Source organism: Canis lupus, chromosome 20, assembly GCF_011100685.1.
Source record: "Canis lupus familiaris isolate Mischka breed German Shepherd chromosome 20, alternate assembly UU_Cfam_GSD_1.0, whole genome shotgun sequence".
Taxonomy (NCBI): domain Eukaryota; kingdom Metazoa; phylum Chordata; class Mammalia; order Carnivora; family Canidae; genus Canis; species Canis lupus.
Genome location: NC_049241.1, coordinates 1,184,360 through 1,207,949, shown reverse-complemented (window position 1 = coordinate 1,207,949; position 23,590 = coordinate 1,184,360). Strand labels below are relative to the sequence as shown.

Genomic DNA, 23,590 nt, shown 5'->3' with positions numbered 1-23,590 from the left:
TCACCTTTGGGTGCCCACTGCACATGGCCACGGTCCTCGTAGGCCTGCGTACCTGATGCCATCAGGGATCACACGCTCCTGGGCTGGCTTACCCCCAGGCATGCACACACCCGTGCAGGCACACTCCTGGGCTGGCTCACACCTAGACAAGCTCGCCCCCGGGGCAGGGCACACCTGGGCTGGCTCACCCCTGCTCCTACCCAGGCAGGCCCTGGAAGCAAGACCAGGAAGGGGTCCAGGAGACAGCCCCACAGAGAGCAGACTTCTTCATCCAAAATGCCACCTCCAGGACAGCCACCAGCCAATTATGCACTAGCTACCAGCCATAAGTGGCTAAGTTTAAACAGAATCAAATGAAATTAAAAATCTAGATTTTTAGTTGCACTAATCCTATGTCAAACGCTCAACAGCCACACAGCACTGCCTACCACTGCTGCCTGGATAACACAGATCCAGAACACTCAATTCCATCATCACAGAACATCCTCCTGGACAATGCAGACCTATATGGTGCTGTCTCCTCTCCAGTGCCCCACGGAACCCCCCTCAAGGAGCACAGGTGCAGCAGGAGGCCCAGGGTGGACCCCAAGGGCCAAGGCTGTACTGCTTGCTTGGGAAGCAGCACCAGCATGTAGACGTCAAGGTCCCAGAGAGCTAAGGTCTCCCAAGGACAAGGGAGGAAAATGCCAGAGGCGAAAGGCACAGAAGCTTCTCTGGGGATAGGGCAAATAGTGCTGAGGACACACAGTGAGGCTCAGGGAGATAAGAGCCAGGCTGGGCAGTGGCCGCTGGCCCTGCGGGGCAAAGGGGTAAGGGCTGCAGGGGCGCTTGCTCCCACTGCTCTCCTCAGCACTGCAGCCAGCCAGCACGGGCCCATCCCCGAGCCTGCTGCTCACACACGAGCCCGCGTTCTCATACCTGCACACAGCCGCGCCTGCCCGAATATACACGCACGAATACACGCAGCCACCTCCCAGGCCTCAGGCAGGCCCCGCAAGCTGGAGCGGAGCACGAGCCCACACGTAGGGCAGGAGAGCAACAGATGCCCCCGAGACCTCGAGTCGGGAAGGCCCACTGGAAGAGGAGCGGGCCTCGGCATGGGGGTGGTGAATCCAGGGGCCCCTGTCCTCCTGTCCTAACCTATGAGGACCCGTCCCTGCAGGCCAGCGGGATCTGGTGCTGGTGGCCCGTGGCTGCTGCTCCCGGGTAGCCTCCACATTGCCCGCCCCTGGACCTACCAGTTGCTCTTCCAGGTGTGACGCACATCTGAGTCATGGATCTGGTGCTGGTCAGCCTGCTCATCCAGGAAGTCGAACATGTACTTGATGGCCAGCGGCAGGGCCGAGCCACGGTGCGCTGTGCTGAAGATAGTCTCGAACAGGTCGTCCACAAACTTCTGCAGAGTGCCCTGTGGGCAGGCAAGGGCACAGAGCTCTAGGGGGCCACCAGGCTGCCCCTCCCCTCCTGGTGGCCCGGGCAGCTGCATGCCACAGACCAAGGGTGAGGATGAGGGCTTTGCTGCCCCTCAGCTTTCAGAAGCCAGGGCCCGGCCATCCCCTCACCCCGCCACCCGCTCCCTCACTCCAGGGCCTACTTTGGTGGCTAGCAGCCGCGTCAGATAGATCTCTGAGACCATCTTGCTGCCTCGGTCGCCCTCCCGCTGGTCCAGGTGGTCGTGATTCTTCACCAGGTGCCACAGCTTGGTGCCACTCTCCAGGTCGGGCGTGATCATGGGTGTGCGTGAGCGTAGGCTGTCGGGGCTGCTGGCTGTGCGCAGCATGCTCTCTGGGGGCACCCTGCACATCAGTGGGGGGCCCTCCGTGCCCAGCACCCATGCCCATCCTGGTCTGGGCCTGTTTCTTCATCTGGAAACTGGAGCCAACAGCCCCACCTCCCCAGGTTGTTGGGGGCAGTGACATCAGGGGGATGGCCAAATGGACCATAAGGTAACACGAGGGGAAAGCCATTACCAAGGCACAAGCCACAAAGCAGCCCCCTCCCAGCCTGCAGCAGGGAGCACCAGGAGGTGCCCCATCTAGGCCCAAGGGCCCTGCTGTCCCCATCCAGCCCCTCACCGTATCTGCTGAGGGACTTGGTGAAGGTAGACGAGTTGGAGATGTTGTAGGCGGACGTCTGCTTGGGCACCAGGGCCACGGAGGACCCATCTGTCACCTGTGGGCAGAGGACCAGGAGATGTGTGCCCTGTCATCCAGGACCCAGATGGCACGGCTTCCTGCATCTGACCCTGGAGGCCAGTCACCGCACCCCTGAGCCTCACACTCCCCACCAGTGCAGCTCCAGGGCTGCGCGGGGCCCAAACACTGGCTCCCGCACTGCCCCAGGGCCCTAAGAAGAGAGGCCTAAGCCGTGGCCAGAGGGTCAGGACGTCTGGAGGTCACCTGGTAGTGAGCCAGTGTGTTCAGCCTCTTCCAATCGTTGTCGATCTTGGTAGTAACATCCTCATCCTGCAGAATGATGCGTGCCATGCGGCCCTGGCGCCACTCTGTGGGGGAGGGGAGCGCTGGAGGGGCAGCCACCTGGGCAGGTGCCACCCACCATCGCCCCCTCCCCCAGATCCTGGCCTCTCACCTTGGGAGCCCAAGGACAGGCTCTGAGGGGGCAGGGCCTCCTTGTAGACACTTAGTGAGAGACCCTGAACAGCACAAGGGAGTGACAAGGCTCTCCCTCCTCACAGCCCCCCTCCCTGGGCTCCGAGTGGGAGGCACGTACCCCTGCAATTAATTACCCCACGTCCCTGCTGCTGCCTATGGCCCCTCTGGCAGCCCTCCACCTGTTGTGTCCGCTCCACCATGGGCAGCCTACCTCTCCCATGGATGCCTGACCTTCCAGAGCTCTAGGCCCACCTCCTCAGCTTGGCTTTCAGGCCAACATGGTGCCCCAGGCCTGCTTCTCCAGCCACCTGATCCCTACCATGGGATCCCCGGGCCCTCCACCTCCCCCTCCTGACCTGGCCCTTCTAGTTCTGCAGGTGCCCCTACCTGTCAGGCCCACGAGCCAGAGGGTACCTGCCCCAGCTCCAACAGCCTACCCCCTCCTATGGTATACGGGCACTACCACCTGCCTCTCCCTCGAATAGGGCAGCAGCCTCTGAACTCTACTTCCTGCTTCTTCCATCCAGCCTGGCTGGGAGAAGCTTTCCAAAGCCCAGCCCAGACCACATCCCTTCCCTCAGGCCCCCCGGTGGCCTCCAGCACCCCCTGGACCTATACCCCACACTGGCTCGGTGCCTTTGGCCCCAGACACTGGCCCTGATGACACTGGCCCTTTGGCACGTGTAGGCCACTATGAGACCCTGTGGCGGTGGTGATGCTGCCAACCAGCATCTGGGCTCACCCAGGTCCATGTCCCCAGCCTTCGGCCGCTGGGAGTAGGGTACCCCCTTGTACACGGCATCCAGCAGCTTCTCCTTGACCTGCGTCACTGTGTCACAGTTCAGTCCTTTCACGGGCACCTCGGGCGCATTCTCATTCTCAGGGTTCACGCAGTTTAGGGTCTGCAGGTAGGAGGGGCACAGCGTCACACCCCACCTCTCTCAGCGCGCTGTGCCAGGGAGCACGGGCAGGATGGGGCCGGCCAGGAGGGCAGGGACCACACTCACCAGGGTCTTGTAGTCGATTTGCTGCCGGATGAGCTTGTCCTCACTCAGGGAGTAGCGGGCCTCGCCCGTGATGGCGTCAATGGGGCCCTTCTCCATCTGCTGCTTGATGGCGCAGTAAAGCATGAAGAGAGGCTCCCCTGCACACTCCTGTAGGCGGGTGGGCGTGGGGTTGTGTCCAGGACACCCTGGAGCTTCCGCCGCCACCCTCTGCCCCCGTGCTTCCGGGGCATCTGTACGCTCAGTTCCCACAAGGAGAGATGAGCAGTTTTTCCAAAGTCTTTTTAGGAGGCAAATAGAACCCAGATTCTAGAGCCCCATGAAGACTGTGCAAGAGAATAAGTTAGACAGCAAACTGGCTGTCCCTACAAACCTCAAGGTGAAAATCCTAGCGTGGCCTCAGCCAGGTCACCCAGGAGCACATGAAGGAAAACACAGTGTGGCCAAGCCAGGCCTGTGTCCAACAAGACCAAGGCTCCTCCCTGAAGCCTCCCCAGTTCAGGCTCAGCAGGCCCACCCCCCGCCCCCGCCCCCGGCCCCACCCCCCACCTGTGCTCCAGCAGCCCGCTCACCAGAGCCTGACCCAAGCAGCCAGCACCGCACACACATGAAGCCCAGGATCCCGGTCCCACCCCATAGCCTGAGGCATGGTGGACTCTGCAGCGCCACACCATGCAGACGGCCATCGGTTGGGTGTCTGGGCCCGCCCAGCCAGGACCCAGCCCTGCAGGCAGAGGATCACCTGTCCTTCCATCACTTGAGAGCACAAAGCCAGTGCAATCATGGGTGCAGACACAGGGACCCAGAGCAGCAGCCCACCAGCACCGTGGGACACAGGAGTCCGTGGCCAAGACAACCGGAGGTGGACCCCAGCCCTCGGCAAAAGCTTGCTAGGCCCCAGACTCTGACCACTCGCCTGCTTGTTCCCCACACTGCAGTCACCAAGGCCATCTCCTACTCCTCCAACAACCAAGCGGGCCCCACCTCAGGGCCTTTGTACTGGCTCGTCCCTACAACCAGAAATTCTGCCTCAGGTCTTCCTTGTGGACAGAAGCAGCCCAGGCCAGTGTCAGGCACCCCTCCTTGTGGTGGGTATGGGCATGGCCACCTCCCCCGCGTGGCCCTGAGCCATTTCCTCCTGCTCAGCATGTTCCCTCGCAAGCAAACAAGAATCAGGAGGAGGAATGCTCTGAGTAAACGTGGCCTCCCTCTCCCTCTCCCTCTGCTCACGACCCCCATGTCACCACCCCAGGAGCCAAAAGCACAATCCCCAGGCCAAAGCACACCCAGCTGCCAGCAGAGACCATGTCTGGAGGCCTGGTCTTGGTAGTAACATCCCATCCCATGGTAGCACCACCCATGCTACACAGCACAGCTCACCCAACCCAGGTTCTAGACCAGGCGTCAAAATGAGTCCCCTTTCTCTGGGTGTACAAAATCAGGGCCAGACGGGGAGGAACCAGACGGGGCTGGACACCACTGTCTGGGCTCTCTAACCCTTGGCTCACAGAACGCATTGGTAGGAGCACCTAAGTACCCCATGCGGTCTGCACACGACCATGTTTCTGTAAGAATGGAACAACTCCATCACCGGCCACCAGTTCTGCACAACAGTGACGTAGTTTACGGGCTACGCACCCATGCCCAGGATCCTGAGACTGCCACCATCCCCTCCCGGCCTGGCCCCCCTGGGCAAGCCTGGCTCGGCTCCCCTGCTGCCCCAGTGCTGGAGCTTGCAGGTGCCTCAGGGGCCTTCCTGGCTCGGGCTAGCTAACTCCTTCCCTTCCTTCATATCTCTGCTAAATCCTCTCATGCCTTGACCCTTGCCCCTTCTCACCTGCTCTCGTATCACATCTATGCCTCTACCCAGTCAGGACAAGACTCTGCCCTAGGCACTCCCAACAGTCCACCACTATCCCAAACACAGCCGGTTCCCCGGCAACTGAGGTCCATAGCCAAGCAGCAAGCACAGTAAAACTCAGCCCCAGGCCACCTGCGCTAGCCCCTACTCTCAGCCACCAGGCCATCTGCAGAGCATCAATCACACACCAGGGGCCAGGTGGGAGCACACACAAACTGTGCACACTGGGCTACGCTGGGTCCCCACCACCTCCCACCCCTCAGGACTGTGGGCTTGACTGCTAAGTCTTCAGATTTTAAGGGAAGCCAGATATTTGAGTCTGAATCATCTCATGTCTAATGTGCAAGAGGCCAGCCCAACTACTTACATCCCAAACAAAACCACCTAAACCCCTATCTAGCCTCCACCGAACCTGAGGCTGGCCATGGGTCTCCAGGACTCATCTTTTGAGGGTGGGGTCCTGTCCAGGCAACTGCGGAGGAGACCCAGGCAACCACCCTCTCCCCACAACAGGGGCCAACAGAAGCCCCCTAGGAGCCTCCCCAGGCTGGCCAGCACAGGGTACTGGACACACAGAAGCCCCTACCCAGGTGTCCCCTCCCTTCTTGGCTCTGGGCCATGGGCTCAGCTACGGAGATGTGGGCCTGGGTTCAAACTCCAGCTCAGACAGATGTTGGCCTTGGGCCCTCAAACAGTTCACTGCAGTGCTGGGGTGTCCACTCTTGTCTTGGGGCTGGGTGAGGCATGGACAGCCTCCAGGAGGAGGAAAGAGGCTAATGGACGCACATCCCGGGGGAGTTTGTGCTGAGACCCCTGAGACCTGGTCCCCAACCATGCCACTCTGGGCTGAAGAGCCCCCAGCTGCCCGTCCCACTCTCTTCTTCTACCTCCCCTGAACCCATCCACCTGTCTGACCCCCACCTCAGACGTTCCCTCCTCCTCTGCAGCCTCCTACCTTTAGGAACTTATACAAAAGGAAGGTGAACCAGTTGGTCAGCATCTTCTCCGCCACTGACTCGGTCCTGGGGGCACAACAGGGATGGGGACAGCTTAACTCTGCCACCACACCAGCCCACTGTGCCCACCTTACCCCCCACCTGGCTCGCTGAAGGTCAGGCTCCGTAAGGCACCCAGGTGTCCGGCTGCTGGGGGCTGCCGTGGAGAACCCAGCCCTTGGTGCCAGAGGGGTCACCGATGCCCCAGGGTGGGGTTCTTGTGCCTAACGTGCCAGCTAGGGCCCCATGGTCTGCAGGCAGGATGCCCAGGCTCACCGCCGCAGCAGCAGCTTGGGGTGGTTCTTGCTCTCTAGGTTCTTCTCGATGAGGTCGGATAGCAGCTGCTTGAGCACCCCCGTGGCGTACTCCATCTCACCCTGCAGGGCCGTCATGATGAGCGAGGCCACGTTCCCACGGTCTCGCATAGAGAAGCTGCGCTGGGCCTCGAGTGTGCGGATGAAGGTCAGCAGGAAGTGCTTCTTGGTGAGCAGCTGCCCAAACAGTGTCAGTGACTTCTCCACGTTGGCTTGCACCTGGGGGAGGGACAGGCCACAGGCTCGCTCAGACCCGGAGGCTCCCCATGAGAGGCAGGAGAGGAAGGCCCTCTGGCTGAGGGGCTGAGGGCAGGGCCAGAGAGTAGGCCTTGAAGGCGGGTGACATGTTGCCCTACCGGGTCCCTGGGCCTCAACTGTCCTCAGCAGAAGGCACGTGGCCTGGCAGCGACTTGAGAATCCTGCCATGGGCAGGGATCAGGGCCTACCAGTGTCAGCAGAAGGAGTATAACTAGGGCCACCCTCGACAGCCGGACTTCGGGACCGCTACTGCCTGCAGCCTCACTCTAGTGTCCAGGAGAAAGACGAAATCAATGGCCCATCTGCTGGGTGCCAGCAAAGCCTGGCCATGGTCTCACTCGACACGCAGGACAGAAACCACCTTTCCCACTTCACAGAGGACAGTGAAGTCCAGAAGAGAAAGAGGCTTGTTCAGAACCGCACGACAGGGAAGTGGGGAAGGGGGTGGAATGCAGGCATGGCTGGTCTAGGGCTCTGATTCTCTCTCTCCTCCACACCAAGGCTTGTCATAACAGGCAATTCCCCACCAGGCTACACCAGAGACTGCCAGTGACACTGCTCCCAGCCCAGGCAGGCAGGTGACAAGACCCAAGTAGAACACACAGTTGCAACTAAGAGAACAGTCGTGCCAACACAGAGGACGGCCACACCAGGAAAGGGGCCTGAGGGAGCTTGTGGGCCCTTGATGGGCAGCCACGCCAGGAGGAGCTCATGAGCAGCCCAAGGCAGCCCTGAGCCTGAGACTGAGCCAGTGACAGGAAGGCCCCATTCCACTGCAGCTCAAGACGGGCCATCCTGATGAGCTGCAACAGGGAGCTCCCCACATCCAAAGTGCGCAGAGATGGGACGTCCTCAGACAAACAGCATGCCCGAGCTGACTCACTGAGCCCCTGCCTGTTCCTAGCGGGGAACTGGGCTCCTGGCCTGTCCCTGGGGGCGCCTGGAGGACTTGGCCAGCCATCTTCCCCTCGGTGAGCTCACACCAATGGCCTGAGTACTGTCAACACCTACACAAATCCAAAACCCAGCTCTCTGAGGGCCACTGTGCTGCCTCAGCCACACACCCCACACTGCCATGCAAACCCCTACTGGGCACCCACACCTCCCAGCAAGCGGAGCAGTAGTCCCTCGCCCACTGGAGCTCAGCATCTAGAACCAGCCAGGAGATGGGCCAGAACACACACAGGTGGTACACAATGCATTTGAGGCCTCGATAAAACAGAGGCAGGCCCCAGGGAGCCCAGGCCCTAGCCAAGGTGGCTGGCTGGGATGAAGCCCGGCCCCGACCCCAGGCCCCCACCAGGCTCATCCCCTGCCACTGCCGAAGCCCACCGGGAGCCGAGAGCCTTGCCTCCCAGAGCCCCTCCCAACAGGTCTGGACCATCTCTTGGGGCCCCAGGCTGCCCACCCGTACCCAGGAGCCCCAGGAACGGGCCAAGGTACCAATGAGCCCCTGCCGACAGCCCACCTCCATCTCCTTGAGCACTGGATGGTCCTCGATCCCAGGGAAGAGCACTCGCATGGCATACGTCCGGTAGTCGAGAAACGGGATGCCGGCACCATCCAGGTCATTGGTCAGCTCATGGATGTCTGTCTGCAGTTCCGCAAAGGCTGCAGCCAGAGGAGTGTCAAGGCAAGTGCCCTCCCACCCACCCTCCCAATCTCCCCCAACCCCCTGCCGTCACAGCCAGGCTCCCACTCTGGCTCTGCCACTCACTGGATGGGTAACCTAGGTTTTCCTTAAGGAAACCCCGCAGTTTTCCCAATCCTAACACGTGTATAAAACCTCTGTCTCTCTGACGTGTCACAAGATTCACCAAGACGACAGCAGACAAGGTGCTGTGCCTAAGCCCACGCTGAGAGGGACTCCCTGCATCTAACACTGGCACCTGGGGGCAAGGAAACTACAGGAGCCAGCTCCCTCCCCCACCCTGGGGTGCACACCACCCGCCCCAGCTCCCTTGCCTCAGCTGCTGGGAAGACAAGGGACATGGCCAGGTACAGGGCAGTAGGCTCTCCCCAAGCCCCTGAGCCCTGTACACTGACAGCCGTCACATGCAGAGCTCAGACCAGTGGGCCCTCTGCACCGCCCACCCTGCTCGGGGCAGCTCTGCTTCTTTCAGAAACAAAAGCAGGCAAGGCAGGGCAGGGACAGGCCTCAACAGAACATTCCAGAGCTGTGAGGTGTCCGCCCTGCAGCAGCCCGAGGGAAACACTATCTGATCAGGAGCCAGAGGTAGTCTACACGGGCTCCAGGGGATGGCTGGCAGGTTTCATTAAGAGCAGGGACCTTCATCTCTGGAGCACCGCTGCCAGGTGTCTGGTTAGGTTATCGCTGCCTGGCCACCCCTGGAGCACCCAGCAGCCTCTGCATCCACACTGTACTGGCAGCTGAAGGCCTCCTGGTACCAGCCTCAGCACACAGTTGTCCTCATCCTGAGGTTCTCCCCGCCCAGAGAGGTGCCCATCCAGGCCACCTGCCTCCCACTCAAGCCTCACACACCTGCTTGTGTCCCATGAGATGGGGGGTGGGGGTGGGGGGGTGGTAGGACTGAGAGGGATGCACACCTTTCGGTTCTCAGACAGGTGAGGGTCCTGACCGAACGAGACCCTCTAGCCCCAGTGGAGTTACTAAGAGCCCGCTGCCAGACCTGCTGCAGTCACCCCAGGGCCTCATGCCCCACCTACTACCCACCTCCCTTTCATCATGCTCCAAATAGGAACATTCCTCCACAGCCTCCCAGAGCTGTAGCCAGCACCTGCAAAAGGTCTGAGGTTGCCCCGGCACCTAAGACAAGTCCTTCACCCGGCAATTACCATTAGCGAGGCTCTCTCCACCTCTGTAACAGCTCCAGGTCCTCCAATGAGGCGGCAAGCCGGGGGCCATGAGAAAGTGGGGGCCATCCCAGGCTGGCCCAGGGTCCAGCCGCCCAGCCAGAGAGGCCAGCCAGGTCTGAGGGTAGCATCACGGACCAGGGCTGTGGTCTGTGCCCAGAGCCCACCCCCTCAGACAGCCACTGTGCAGCCCAGGGCCGCATCCTAGGCCAGCAGGGCTCCCTGGAGGCCCCAACCTGTGTGCCCACCTCTGCTGCCAGCACTCAATCCCCACGCCCCACCCTGCAGCAGTGCCCTTGGCACACAGGCAGGAATGGCAGCATGTGCTCTGTGGGGGATAAGCCTGGCTTTGGAACATGCTGGACACCTGTTCCAGCTTGGGGCCCACCACTGGCCCTTCCTGCGGCCGCTGGGGCCCACAGCTCACATTTTTCCAAAATCTGCAGCCCCTGTCTGCCAGAACCTGTCCTGTTCTCTAGGGTACCCCCTCCTGCCCCCCAGGATCTGCCCACTCTCAACTGGGGGCTCCTGGGGGAGCAGGCCCCAGGGAAGGGAGGCATGTGGGCGGGAGTGGCATTGGCTGAGCTTGCCCGCTGTGCTGGCCCTGTCACCAGAGGGAGGGACCCCTGAAGACGCAGCAGAGGGTCTGGCCCGGCTGTGCTGGAAGCCAGCTGCACGCCAGACCTTTCTTGCACCAAACCCCACACAACACCTCCCTACTGAAAGCCCTCTGAGCTGACCTCCACCGTTCACATAGTACAGTCACAAAGGACACGTGCCCCGTTTAGGAGGCTGGAACGTGGCAGCACTCCTGAGACAGCCCCTCAAGGCCCACAGCCCAGTACCAGCCGAGGTCTGTATGTACCTAGGACCTAAGGAAAGTTGCCCCCCCAACCCCCAGGTGCCATGCCCAGCCCTGTGGATGGAATCGCTGTGCCCATCCTACAGATGAGGAATCTGAGACACAAGGAGGTTGCGTGCCTGTCCAAGTCCTGCAGTCAAGCAGAGTCCCAAACGCAAGCTCTGCAGCTCGAGTCTGTGTCTCAAGTAGCACCCATGGAGGCTGTGCTCGCCCCAGGGCCCTCATCTGCCCACCTGCCCACCGGAGTCTATGTGTGCCACAGTCATGAACATGGAACACTGAGCGGAGTCAACGAGGACAACGGGACCTGGCTGGCACGTGGTGGCAGTCACAGCGAGCCCTGTCCCCTATGCCCTGCCCCTGCCACCAAGCGCCTGCAGCTCTGAGGACACACCTTCCTTGCACTCCAGGGCCACGCGGGACTCCAGGTTGTCCATCTGCAGCTGCAGCCGCTTGAGGGTGCGGTCAGCATCCCGAGACTTGCGCTTATAGGCGATGAGCACGGCTACGATGACCAGCAGCAGGAGGCCTCCACCTCCGCCAATGCCAACGATGGCAGGGAGTGTCAGTAGGCTGTCTGAGTACACCTGCAGCATCCCTGGTGAGAATTCAAAGCCGCCAGCCCGGACCTGTGGGTGGGGGTGCAGGCCACTCAGGAGGCCCCTTGCCCACTCAGAACACTGGAGGCCCCTGGTACCAGGCCCTGGGAGCACCCCACAGCACCTGCCCCAGCCCGGAGAGGTCAGAGGGTGGGGATGCAGGGATTCAGGGCCAGTGTCGGGCCCACGAGCGGGCACCAGGGCTGGGCTCCTTCTGAGCCAGAGGTAAGACTGGGCCTCTGCCACAGAGTTGAGGTCACCCTGGGAGGGGCAAGGGCAGTTGGCAAAGGCAGGTGAGGCCCAGGAGAGCAGAGCTCGGGCAAGAGCGTGGATGCGAGGGCCGTGGACGCACCGTGACCTTGTGCTGCCCTGTGAGGTTGGGTGACTCGCAGAGCAGCTGCGTCTCTGACACAGTGAGGGCGCAGGGTGTGGAGCCGATGAGCACCGTGTAGTTGAGCCGTGAATTGCCAGGCGCGGGCGGCAGGAGGTTCCGGCCCTGTGGGGGTGGGGGTGAGCCAGAGAGCCCTTCTGCCCCACAAGCCCCCACCCTGCACCCCCACTCAGCACACAGGGGCCCACCTTGAGGATGAGCGGGGAGCTGGGCTTCAGTTCCAGGAGGCCGGTGGGGCTGAGCGGCTCCAGCACAGGGTCGGGGTAATAGACGAAAGAGGAGGCATTGAGCACCAGCAGGGCCCGCACGTCATCCATGACGAAGCCCAGCTCGTCTGGCCGCTCCCCCAGCTCTGGCGGGCTGCGGCTCGGGTTGTCCACTGATGGGGCGCGGCACACCATGGTGGTGTCGTTGTACACCAGACAGCTCTGAGGATGCAGGCACGCACGCTGGGCCAGCCACTCCCCACATGGAATCGGGCCCCAGCAGGGTCCAGGGGCTGCAGCCTTACCTGCACGTGGGGTCCCCCCCAAGCCAGACGGGGCGGCCTCCCTCCCTGGGGTCCATGCCCCCCGAGGCAGCATGAGCCGCTAGGGTTCCACAAGGACTCACGTTCTCCCTCTCAACGCCTCCATACTTGGCCCGGATACGAGGTTCACGGATGGTGGCCAAGTTGGTGCCCGTGACCGTTAGCAGGGTCCCTCCGCTAGAAGATGGGGAAGGGGATCGTGGTGGGGAGCTCAGCGGGGGCCCAGTGGACACTCGCCAGTCAGCGCCCCCTAGGACGGCTCACAGGTTAATGTCCCCACGCCAACCTATGGCACCGACCACATCTCCAAGCGAACACAGCACCTTACCGTGCAGAGCACAGCACCACAGGGTTTATGGGGCGATCTGTTTCCGTGACTGACGCGAAAACCAGGTTGCTGCGTCCAGGGCACAGTAGTGGTCTCGGTCTTCACTCACTGCCCCCACCCTCAGAGACAGAGCGGGTTTGGCCACCCCCTGCCCAGTCTCAAGAAGCAGAAAGGAGGTGGGTGAAGGAGCTCCCCCAGAGCAGGTGCCACAGGACAGATGGGATTGTTGGGGCTCAGGCCGGGTTACGCAGTAGGGAGTGGGGGACCCACCTGTTGATGCTCCACTCAGGATCAATCTTGAGGATGGTGGGGTCTTCCGTATAGTTGTACTTCACCTCCGGGTTGGTGAGCTGAGCACGGTTGATGTTGATGACGATGGGAGCGCTGCCAGGGCTCTGCCCAGGGGGCGTCAGACACCGGATCTCTCTGGAATTCCTCCTGCGGGGGGCGAGGGGGGGGGGGCGCAGACCAGTGAGGTTCACCCACGAGGGGGGCGCTAAGCGTCTAGGCTCTGTCACAGACAGGTGTTTGGGCAGGCGACTGGACCTGCCCAGGCCTCACCTGCCCACCTGTAAAATGGAGCCACAACGGGACCTGCTCCAGGAAGCCGATGAGTGGGACAGCCAGCTTCCATCAGCCCTCCCGAGGGGCTAGGTACAGGACTCCCAGGAGGCCCAGCTCAGCACTCTCCCTAAGGTGGGTGAGGTGCACGTCCTCGGCCCCCCACCCTCCATTCAGTCTCCTGATCCGAAAATGGAGCCAACCCCGGCCACGAGGAGGCGGAATGGACTGGCCACGGCAGAGGGGGCACTCGGTCACACCCACTAAGCCGCCAGCCAGACACTGCTGCACCTGGGACCCTGTCCCCTCAGCCCCTCAGCTCAGCCGGGAGGCCCCACAGCCGCCAGACCCGCTCCTGCAGCAAGGCTGCAAACACCAATAATTAGTCTGATAGCGGATAATTACTGCAGGAAAATATTTAAAGGACCGTTCCATTATCATCCCTAATCTAAAATTATCCACTTCAAGCCTCAGGGCTTTTGTCAAGATTTCTTTTCTCTCTCTTAAGAAAATTTTTAAAATACTTCTTGTGCTCCCAGGGGATCCCCCTCGCCCCCAAAACAGAGCAGTCAGGCCGCCACCCCTCAGCCCAGGCCCCGCCTGCCCTGCCCTTCCCACTCCAGGAGGTAGCCCGTCTCCATGGTAACACTCTCCGCCTCTGGTTTCCATAGCAATCACCCCAGCCAGGCTCTCCACACCCCCTTGTTTCCTGGGCAACCGGAGGGGTATGCAGCCTGAACCAACCGCCACGCGGGGAAGGTGGGCCTTGCCTGGCCCCCACGCCCCACATGCACCCCCTACCAGGAGAAGGAGCAAGGCCTGCCGCCAACAGACACAGCCACATCACTGCCTGCGTTCAGGTGGCTGCCCTCGATGCCAATCCACGTGCCTCCCGAGAGAGGCCCTCGTGCAGGGCTCACCCGATAGAAGGTTGGAGTCTGTGGGAAGAAGAGACCTGAGCTGCAGGGAAGGCCTACCCTTCTGGCCAGAGGCCTGCTTGCACCCCAGGCGTGCCCGGAGCCACATGTTCCCAGCTTCCCCTCGCCACCCACAGGCAGGGCCCCGAGTGTGCAGGAGGGACCTGGAACTGGGCCCTGGGGACCAGAACGGAGGTGCTGCTAGGCAAGGGGACCCCGGAGGACCTGGAGCCCGATCCAGCCCCTGCACAGCCACCCCCTTAGCCACCTGGGAGGATGGGCAGGGAGAGGCTTACCACAAAGGTGAAGCGCTTGGGGGACAAGGCCCGGTAGTGGGGGGAGCAGTCTCGCACACACACCTCCACCAGGGCGTCGTGAGCCCGCACCGTGCTGGCATCCCCGATCTCGCAGACGATCCTGTGGGGCACCCGGGGGGCCTCAGTGGGCTGCGGGATCCAGCCCGGGGGTCGGGGCGGCCCTGCCCACCCACACCATGAAGGCTGCACTCACTGCTCGGCGCTGATGTACTCGTTCTCCACGGGGCTGCACAGCACCTTGCCCACACGCACGCCCAGCCGCACATCTTCGAAGCGCAGGCCCAGGTTCTCACCCGTGATGGTGAGCCGCGTGCCTCCCTGCCGCGGGCCCGTCTCAGGGAACAGCTGCAGCAGAGAGGCCGAGGCTGGGACCCAGGCGCAGGCTGCCACGGGCCGGGCAGGGCAGGGTGTGGGGCGGCCTGGGGTCAGCACCCTGCTGGGGGTGCGCCGGGAGGGCTGCCCACCTTAAGGATCTTGGGGTCGGTGCAGCGGCTGCTGCCATGGCGGGCGTGCATCCAGGCAGCGGGCGAGTCGCCGGGGCAGTGGGGGCGCAGGGAGCAGCGGCGCTCGGCCACACACCAGCCGCACTCGAAGCGTGGGTCGGCCTTGAGGCAGAGGCCGCAGCTCTCCCTCAGGGCTGGGCACTTGTACAGGTGGGCTGCGGGGAGGGACACGGTCAGCTCGGTGTGCCCTCGGCGCCCCCCGCCCCCAGGTATCCCACCCTGCTCACCCTGGATGTTCTGAGGGTTGTCAATGACGAAGTTGCCGTTCCACACCACTGACAGGTTCACAGGCAGGTCGCTGACATCATTGCCCTCGTAGGAATACTGTGGGCCGTGGGCAGGTGGGTGGGCAGGTCACACGCACAGCCTGGACTCTAGGATCTCAGGGCCTGCCCGACCCTCCCGGCTACCCTGGAACTGGCCCACAGGAATGGGTTTGGCAGGACCAAATGGCATTTCCAACCTGGAGTTGGAAATCCCAGAGCCGCCCGCCCACCCACCGCCAGCAGAGATGGCTGGGCTGTCACACCCAGTTCTCCCTCCCCCTACCAGTCTCCAAACACACACAGGGTGTCCCTCCTGGTGGCCAGAATCCCCACCCTTCAGCCAAGAGGCACATGAGGCGCGCGCTTCAGGGTAACCCCCGCGTCCCCTGGAGTCCGCCCCATCAGGGAACCAGAACTTTCCAGCTGGCCCCCCTGGTTATCTCTCAGAGACCCTCTATAAACCTGCTGTGTTTGCTGAATTGGTTCCATAATCCCTACCCCAGGACCGCCCTGCACCCTGGGCACAGGCCGGCAGAAAGCAGCAGCAGGGAAGGCTCTATCCTGCAGCCCCCCGGGCTGGGCTGGGCTCAGGACAATACCCCTCCCCTGGGGAGCCCAGGCCCAGCATGCCCAGCTGTGTCCCACTTTCTGCAGCTGAGGACCTCCACTCCATCCCAGAGTAATTCATCACTATTTTATCTACAGGAATTTAATTGGATCCTATCAAATTCCCTGGTACTCCCTCTTCTCTTTCAGTATAGTCACAGGAAAGACAAATGTGGGCTGGGGGGCAGTGGGAGTGCGAGATGGAGGGACAGAGGCTTGGGGATGGCAGAAAACAGGACAGTAGAGACACAGCCAGCCAGCCAGAGAGGATGGAAGTAGCCGGGCCATGGGAGTATGGGAGTAAGAAAAAAGCCAGTAGAAGGTATGACAGAGTGAGGACAGAGGACGGGAAGCACAGGCCAGGTAGGAAGGGCCTGGCCACGTGGCCAACCCACCCCCAGGAGGTTGCTGTGACCCCCAGTCCATCATCCTGCCGGACACATTATGTGCTGGCCAAGGAGCCACCACCGCCAGCCTCCAACCAGAGGCCACTCCCCGGGGATTCCCCACTGACACTCTTCTTGAATGACGAGAATCCAGGCTCACCAGCCATCATGGAGCCAGACAGGGCAGAGGTCGGGTCCAGTCTTAGGGCCACAAACCGGACACCAGCCACCCACCAACCCCCCACCACCAGGAAAGAATTTGGGTCTACGACAAGCACCGTCACTAAACTCACTGGACTTGACTAAAGGCTTCTGAACTGTTACTCTATCAAGACTCCAGACTCCACGTGTGGCTGCTTCCTGGCCCTGGGGCGACACTGCCAGCTACCGGTCACTGCACTGGCCACTGCGAACAGTTTCTGAGTCGGGCCACATAGTGCGCAGTCACGGCTGAGTGCTTAGGCACCACGGCCCTCCTAGAAGTATGGGCTGAGGATGGCACAGCCTGGCAGCCTCATCACAGGACCCCCACACACAACCACGTGGGCACATCCCACCCCTTCTAAGTCACCCTCTCCCATGTCTGAGATGTGTTCCCACCGGACGCCTGGCTGGCTCTTGGCGCATCCCCTCTCCCGCACCCCCAAGCACGCCTGAGGGTGCCTCCCCAGCCCACTGTCTCTGTGCTGCTGAGAGCAGAAAGCAGACCCTAAGGCTGTGAGGGTAATAGGCTCAGTCAGGTGCTCGGGGCTCCTGGCAGCAACCCCCGCCTCACCGAGGAGTTCTGGCACTGCAGGCTGGAGCTGTTGAAGCGCAGGGCAGTGACGCGTGCTGGGCTTCCCGGGATGTGGAAGAGGCACTCATAGCCACGCTGGCCGGACTGGGGCTGTGGCAAGTTGCGAGCAGCCAGGGTGATGGGCTTCACCACGCCCACTGGCACGTAGATCTGGGTGGAGGGCAGGATCTGAGGACAGTCCTGGGGGTGACAAGGCTTGAGCTGAAGGGCTGGGTGCCACGAGCATGGCACGCCCTACCTCAGCCCAGACCCGTCTCTGCACAGAGCCTGCAAGTACCACTGTGCCCGTTTTACACATTGGCCAACCCAGGGAAGAGCTGGCCAGGCTGGAAACGGGAGGCCTGGGTCCTGCACTCGCCAGGCCCTGGCTGCATACTGGTGGCCCTCTCCCCTGTGCACCCGAGCGCCCTCGCGGTACTCCAGGAGCCTGTTGTTCAGCCACCGAGGGGGCCCCATCTGGCCCACAGCTGAAAAGGCCCTTGGGGCAGAAGTAGCTGAGCAGGCAGGAGGTGGGGCTGCGAGCTCTCAGCTGGGGGCCCGAGGAGCATGTAAAAATAGCCAGAGCTGGGCAGGAAAACAGCCCGGGCCCCCCAGGGCCAGCATCTCAGCAACGGGGGTCTGATGCAATGGCCCAGCTCCCTTGCAGCACAGCCTGCAGCAGCCGCGACACAAGGCCCCACAGGAACGACGCCGAGCTGGGGCTTTAAATAGAGATGCTGAAAACAGGCTGTAATCCCCAGGCCCCGGGACAGCTCCCCAGGTGGGCCGGCCCCACTCTATGGAGCTGGTGGGGGCCTGAGGAGGGAGCCTGGGCTCCAGGAGGGCTCGATGCAGCCCGGCAGGTGACCACTAGCTGCTGGGTCGGCAGGGATGCCCCCACCGGGGGGAGAGGCGGGTGATGAGGACAGGTACGCAGGGCCACCATGCCCAGGTTCAGGGGCCCACGCCTATACCAGAGCTGCCCCGGCCAGCTCCCAGCTGCCCCTGGGGACCCCCAGCACCCTTGGCTCCCACTGCCCCCCAGCCTCACACCTCCCTCTACAGACACCACCTCTGCCGCCCAGGAGGCCCCGCTCTCTCTCTCTCTCTGGGGCTGGAACCTCTGTGCCCACATGAGGCTGGAGTAAGGGGCCACCCCACACAATCCACACCAGAACCAGGGATGGGAAGAAGGAATCGACAGTGGAGCTCAAGGCCTCCTGAGCAATGGGCCTGGCCAAGTTTGGGCCTGTCACGCTCCATAGGAAGTCCCCATAAAACCTGGGATGACAGGGGATCCCTGGGTGGCTCAGCAGTTTAGCACCTGCTTTCGGCCCAGGGCGTGACCCTGGAGTCTCGGGATCGAGGCCCATATCAGGCTCCCTGCATGGAGCCTGCTTCTCCCTCTGCCTGTGCCTCTGCTTCTCTCTCTCTCTCTCTCTCTCTCTCTCTGTCTCTCATGAATAAATAAAGAAAAATCTTAAAAAAAAAAAAAAAAAAAAACCTGGGATGACAGCTCAAGAGGGCATATCTGTGGGGTATGGGAGGGACTCCTCCCCAGCAACGTCCCTGGATCCCAGGACCACGCCCCATCCAGCCCTTGTCAGACAAACTCCGCAGAAGAGTCTATGCTGTTCCACCAAGGCCCGCAGTGGCGCTCCCCAAGGTCCCTGACCTCAGCGTCACTCCCAACATCCTGCTGCCCCACGGCCCCTGCCTGTCCTCATGACACCTTTGCCCAGATCCTCATGTGGGCCACATTCCAGTGTGGCAGGAAAGCCCATTGCCCGCCCCCCACCTTGCTTCTCACAGCACCTGCTCAGAATCCTCCCCACAATGCCCAAGGTCCCTGCCTACTCTGGGCCTGCCGGACCCGACCTCTGCCCTCATCCCATGAGGTCCGGAGGGTGACAGTGGAGGTCGGTCAGGGGAGGCTCTGTGAGGAATGGCCTGAAGCAGGCTGCATGGCCTCTGCCAGCGCCCCAGGCCCCAGAGTCAGCAAGACTCATACCCCCCTGCCCTGTCCAACCAACAGGCCTCTGTCTCCTTCAGAAGGGTGGGCCCTGGCTTCCAGGCCTGGCTCTGCGCCCTCGGGCTGCACCCAGGGAGCCTGGCAGCCCCACCCCCTGCCTGGCAGGTGCTCAGGCCAGCCTGTTCTGGTTCTGAGAGCCTCCGGTTCTAGGAAAAGTAGCCTGGCTGTTCATAAAGTCAGCGCCTCACCCAGGCTCCAAAATAATTACTACCTAATTACTATCAATTACTACACAGGGCCTCCACTGACTCCCAGAACCAACCAGCCACCCTGCCAGTCAGTCTGATGGGTTCCCTCATCCACACGGATTCTGGGCACCGGGACTTGCATGCCAGCCCAGCCAGATACCTCATGCTGCAGGCGTCACAGTCGGTGGACAGTCCCCTCCCTGTATCACCCCTAGGGCATCCTTTTGCAACCCCATCTAGAGGCCCCAGTCTGAGGCCTTCCCTGAGGTTAGAGAGCAGATCCAGTGACCACAAACAAACACTACTGGCTGGCCTCGGAGAACGTCCTCACACACGGGGCCCTGAGGTCAGCATCCAGCCACCCATGGGAGCTGCGGAGTTCTGCTGTGCCTCTGAAACCCTGAGCTCTCCAGGATGGCCTTACCTCAGACACATTGACACGGCCCTCCAGAAAGGCGCAGTCGGCGGCGTTGTGCGTGCACACGTGACGGTACTTGCACCAGTGGCAGGGGAAGGAGCCATTGACACAGGACAGGCAGCTGCAGGGAGAGGGCAGGGTGGTGAAACTGAGACGACCTGTGCCTCCACCCAGTGGCCACACGGGACCCTGCTACTCCTGCAGCAGATCACAGAGCTGCCTCAGGGCCTTTGCTCTGGCGGCTCCTCCACCTGCTCAGAGAGGCCTGCCCGTGCTTCCCTTCTTCTTTGCTGCTTTTCCCCAGACTCTGAACACCTCCCAGTCCCCCTCACCATCTGCTGATACAACCTCCCAATAACAGATGTCTAAAGCCCGTGCCGTCCACTGAGGTGACCGCTGGCCACACCGAGCTCCATGTGACAATTAGCACCAGGAAACGCATTAGTGCAGGTATGGAACCACACATCTGTACACTAAGTTCTAATCTCAACTAACTTAGGTTTAAGTTTAGGAGGCGATCCCGCGGAGCTGGAGCTGTTGTAGAAGTCTGCGTCCCTGACCAGAATGCAAGCTCCACGTGGCAGACACCTGTCTGGTTCACTCTCACACATCCCCAGGGCCCGCACAGGGCCCTTGCCATGCTCTGGCTGTGCAATCTCCTACGGCTGGTACCTCGTCCTCTCTGCAGCCCCCGTGGCACCCACTTCCCCTGGAGAAAACCCTTCTGACTTCTAAGACCTCCAACCTGCAGGCCACCGGGCTTCTCCAGAGACCCTCAAGCCTTCAGCTCTCAAGTGCTGCCCCTGATCCCCAAACACCAGTGCGCCTGGGGCAGAGAGGTGAAGCCCAGTAACGTCGACACTCAGGTCCTCAGTGGGCACCCTGACCCAGGATGGAGTCGGTTTACAAATCAACAAGTGAAGGCACAGGGGAAAATCAGGTGCCTCCAGCTCTGTGGCTGAACCATTCTGCCTGTGTGGGGCTCCTCGCCACCCTGCACCCCTCCTTGGCCTTCCAGGTGGGTCCCCTCCAGGTCCCCCTGCCCCAGCGGATGCTATCGACCACAACCAGAGAGGACCTGGACCCCTCTACCTGTCCCAAAGCAGCAGGTACCTGTGTCAAGCGGCCCGTCCCTTCCCATGGTTTGGCCATCTCCCGCAGCTTCCCTCATGCTCCGCCTCACTCCGGGGCCTACAGGCCACTCCCTGTGCCCCAGCAGCTTGCAGGAGGCTGGTGAGACTCTCTTCTTTTGAATCAGGAACCTCCCCTGCCCTCTCTGACCGCCCCAGCCTCAGGCTACCCTCCAGCTGCCCCCTGGAAGCCAGGCCCCTGCTGGCTTTCCACTGGGTGAGCGGCTCTTGCACGGCCTCGCCTCCCACCCTGACCACCTGGCCTCACAGAACCCCCTTGGTCTGCTGGGAGTGTTGGTGCAGGAGAACCAGGACACTCACGACTGGTGGACGCTGCAGTTGTAGAAGACGAAGTCCACGGACGCGAACTTCTTGCCCGTCTCCTTAGACTTTAGGTAAAGCTTGACCACCCGCTGGTCACCTACAGAAGCAGCGCAGGCCTGAGTCACCAGGGCCCCCCAGGGCCACTGAACCCAGGACATCCAGCCCAGAACAGGGACAAGCCTCGCCAAGGACCTTCTCCACCACCACCTACACAGCCCCTTGCTGTATCCATGCCCTGTAGACCCTGTGGGCCTCTGAGGACACTGGGCTGGCACCTGCGGTCCCTGCCCCTGCTCCTTCCCCTGCCACTCTACAGCCAACATGTGATGCCCATTCGCTGACCCCAACAGGATGGCTCCAGGTGCTGCCCTGGCCCATGGGGACACTCACCCTGGCCTCGTGTGATGGGTGCCACCTCCCGAGCGGAAGGTGAGCGGCAGTGGATCCGACCGTCCTCCAGGATGCTCTCAGACTCGGTGAAGTCCTCAAAGGAGCAGTTGACACCAGCCGAAAGGTCAGGCACGTTCCAGGCCTGCAGCACGAGCTGGGGCCCCCAGAGCAGAAGGCCTCTGTGAGCAGGGACCCGTCCCCCACCACTGCCACCCCCATCCCCCACCCCCTACCCGAGCAGCCTAGCTCACCGGAACCTGAGACATAGTGACTGAAACGTTGCGAGGCTGTACCATCAGCTGCACGCACTGCAGCAGGTCCGAGGCGAAGCGCTGGGGCTCATCTGCCCGCTCGCAGGCGTCTTGCCGTGAGCAGCTGTGGGTAGCAGGTGCTATGGCTGGGCATGGGTGAGGCAGCCAGGGGGGCACCCCAAGCCCACCAGCTCCTGCTCAGCAGGCTTGTCGTCATGCGCTTGGGGGAAGCCCACCAGCTTTACCCTGTACCCATCCTTACTGGGGCAAAGGGGGGCTTGCCATCACTTAGCCAGTCACGGGAAACTCCCAAATACAGGGCACCTTACACAGGTGAGACCCAGAGACGCTTTCAAACGGGAGCCGTGACTGCCCAAGATGTACGATGCAGTCACCTGGGTTCCCCCAGGTCAGAGGCTGCCAGGCAGCGGTGTCAGGGCCCTCCGGCCCACCCCAACACCCCGTCCAGACTCACATGCTGTGCAGGACACACCAGCCACAATGGGGGTCCCGTGACCCCAGGCACAGCTCGCATGACGTATATTGCACGCAGCTCTCCACAGGCACACGAGTCACCTAGCAGGATGGGGACCTTTGCATCAGGCCCCTGCAAGGCCCACCCCAGAGACCTTACCTCCTTACCACCACGGTGTGTCCCCTGAACCCAGCCCTGTTCCCATACATGAAGGGAGCCTCCATCTCAGGCCTTTCTCCAGCATGGCCTGTTCAGAGGCTGGTCCTGTGACCCTGACTTGGCTAAGTAAGGCCAAACAGGCCAGGCCTCTCTCCTGGGAGGCAGTGGCCAGGAAGCCGGCAAGTCGGTGCAGGTGAGCTACCCAGAGGAGAACTCACAGCTCCAGCCACAGTCACTGTCCCATCTGTCTGGACTCAGAGTTCCCCAAGGGAGCATGGCCTTATCAATCCCAACCCTGAGCACAGACTCAGGCTGGGCTCTGCTCCCCCTGACCTTGCCTGCTTGGCCCTGAGGTCCTCAGTGAGCTAGAATACCCTGATGGCTGAGAGAGAGGCAGAGGAGAAGTGAGGACTGGCCAGGAATGGGGGCCTGGCCTTACCAAACCCATGCTGACCTGCCCCCCCGCGCCTACCCCTTGGCTATCACGGGGTCGCCAGGCTGGGAAAGGCCAACGCTGGCTCCGAGCAGACTGGACCAGGAGAACACAAATGGATGGCCTGATGAGGGAGGGCCAGGCCAGGCACCAACCCCACGGACACGGCCGCCTGAAGCCCCCACTGGGCAGATGAGGCCAGTGCCATGCAGGGCCTCAGCCCGAGGACTCAGGGCCCCAGAGGTACAGGCTCAGCCTGCAAATGACATCAATGCTCTCATAAAATTTATTCAAGTATCTGTTCCTGTGGACATGCAATTATTCAGAGAGGGGGCGGGAATTCCAAGCCTGACGGGAAAATCTGGAGCTGGTAAGGACGCAGTGGGCAGCAACGGCCAGGCCTGACTCCCTGATGACCCCCCACAACCCGCCCCAAGTGTCCTGCAGCGGGTCACCCACCTGCTTCTCCGTCATAGCATAGAGGTACTGGCGGTCGGGGCTGAGGACCAGGTCGCGCAGGATGGGGCTGTTCTCTTGGGCCACCACACTCTCGTAAGCCAGGGCCGGCCGGCCACCAGGGTTCGCCAGGTCCACCAGGATCTGCGGCAGCGAGGGCCTAATTGCGGCTGTGCCAAGGCCTTTCTGCCCCAGCCCTGAGGGCAGGGGTTTGGACCCCTCGGCTGGTGGACCCCCAAGCCCTGCCGAGAACCAGGCTGAGGCCTCCACCCACCCCAAGGAGGATGAGTAGGAAAGAACTGTGGCCGGTAGGCAGGTCCTGATCCAGCCCCCCTTCACCAGTCGACAGAGCCACAGGGACAAGCATGAGCCACCACCCATCACCCGCTGTATAGCCAAGACCAGCACACAGGCC

The 23,590-nt window shown here is 62.0% G+C and overlaps 1 protein-coding gene across 1 annotated transcript in view; it reads right to left on the bottom strand.

Annotated features, from left to right (window-relative positions):
* The window catches only part of PLXNA1 (plexin A1), a 43,385-nt gene that overhangs the window by 5,737 nt on the left and 14,058 nt on the right, over positions 1 to 23,590 (bottom strand). The window contains exons 3-28 of the mRNA XM_038565449.1: positions 23,179 to 23,319; positions 22,128 to 22,228; positions 21,653 to 21,776; positions 21,402 to 21,555; positions 21,009 to 21,108; positions 19,564 to 19,678; positions 16,920 to 17,120; positions 15,114 to 15,210; positions 14,848 to 15,041; positions 14,577 to 14,728; positions 14,363 to 14,483; positions 13,951 to 14,087; positions 12,859 to 13,026; positions 12,344 to 12,437; positions 11,920 to 12,159; positions 11,693 to 11,836; positions 11,136 to 11,370; positions 8,513 to 8,655; positions 6,749 to 7,005; positions 6,433 to 6,499; positions 3,620 to 3,766; positions 3,355 to 3,514; positions 2,400 to 2,503; positions 2,076 to 2,172; positions 1,595 to 1,785; positions 1,239 to 1,408 (exon numbers count right to left, since the gene is read on the bottom strand). Coding sequence (XP_038421377.1) covers positions 1,239 to 1,408; positions 1,595 to 1,785; positions 2,076 to 2,172; positions 2,400 to 2,503; positions 3,355 to 3,514; positions 3,620 to 3,766; positions 6,433 to 6,499; positions 6,749 to 7,005; positions 8,513 to 8,655; positions 11,136 to 11,370; positions 11,693 to 11,836; positions 11,920 to 12,159; positions 12,344 to 12,437; positions 12,859 to 13,026; positions 13,951 to 14,087; positions 14,363 to 14,483; positions 14,577 to 14,728; positions 14,848 to 15,041; positions 15,114 to 15,210; positions 16,920 to 17,120; positions 19,564 to 19,678; positions 21,009 to 21,108; positions 21,402 to 21,555; positions 21,653 to 21,776; positions 22,128 to 22,228; positions 23,179 to 23,319 — 3,854 coding nt within the window. The remainder of the gene's footprint in view (positions 1 to 1,238; positions 1,409 to 1,594; positions 1,786 to 2,075; positions 2,173 to 2,399; positions 2,504 to 3,354; positions 3,515 to 3,619; positions 3,767 to 6,432; positions 6,500 to 6,748; positions 7,006 to 8,512; positions 8,656 to 11,135; positions 11,371 to 11,692; positions 11,837 to 11,919; positions 12,160 to 12,343; positions 12,438 to 12,858; positions 13,027 to 13,950; positions 14,088 to 14,362; positions 14,484 to 14,576; positions 14,729 to 14,847; positions 15,042 to 15,113; positions 15,211 to 16,919; positions 17,121 to 19,563; positions 19,679 to 21,008; positions 21,109 to 21,401; positions 21,556 to 21,652; positions 21,777 to 22,127; positions 22,229 to 23,178; positions 23,320 to 23,590) is intronic.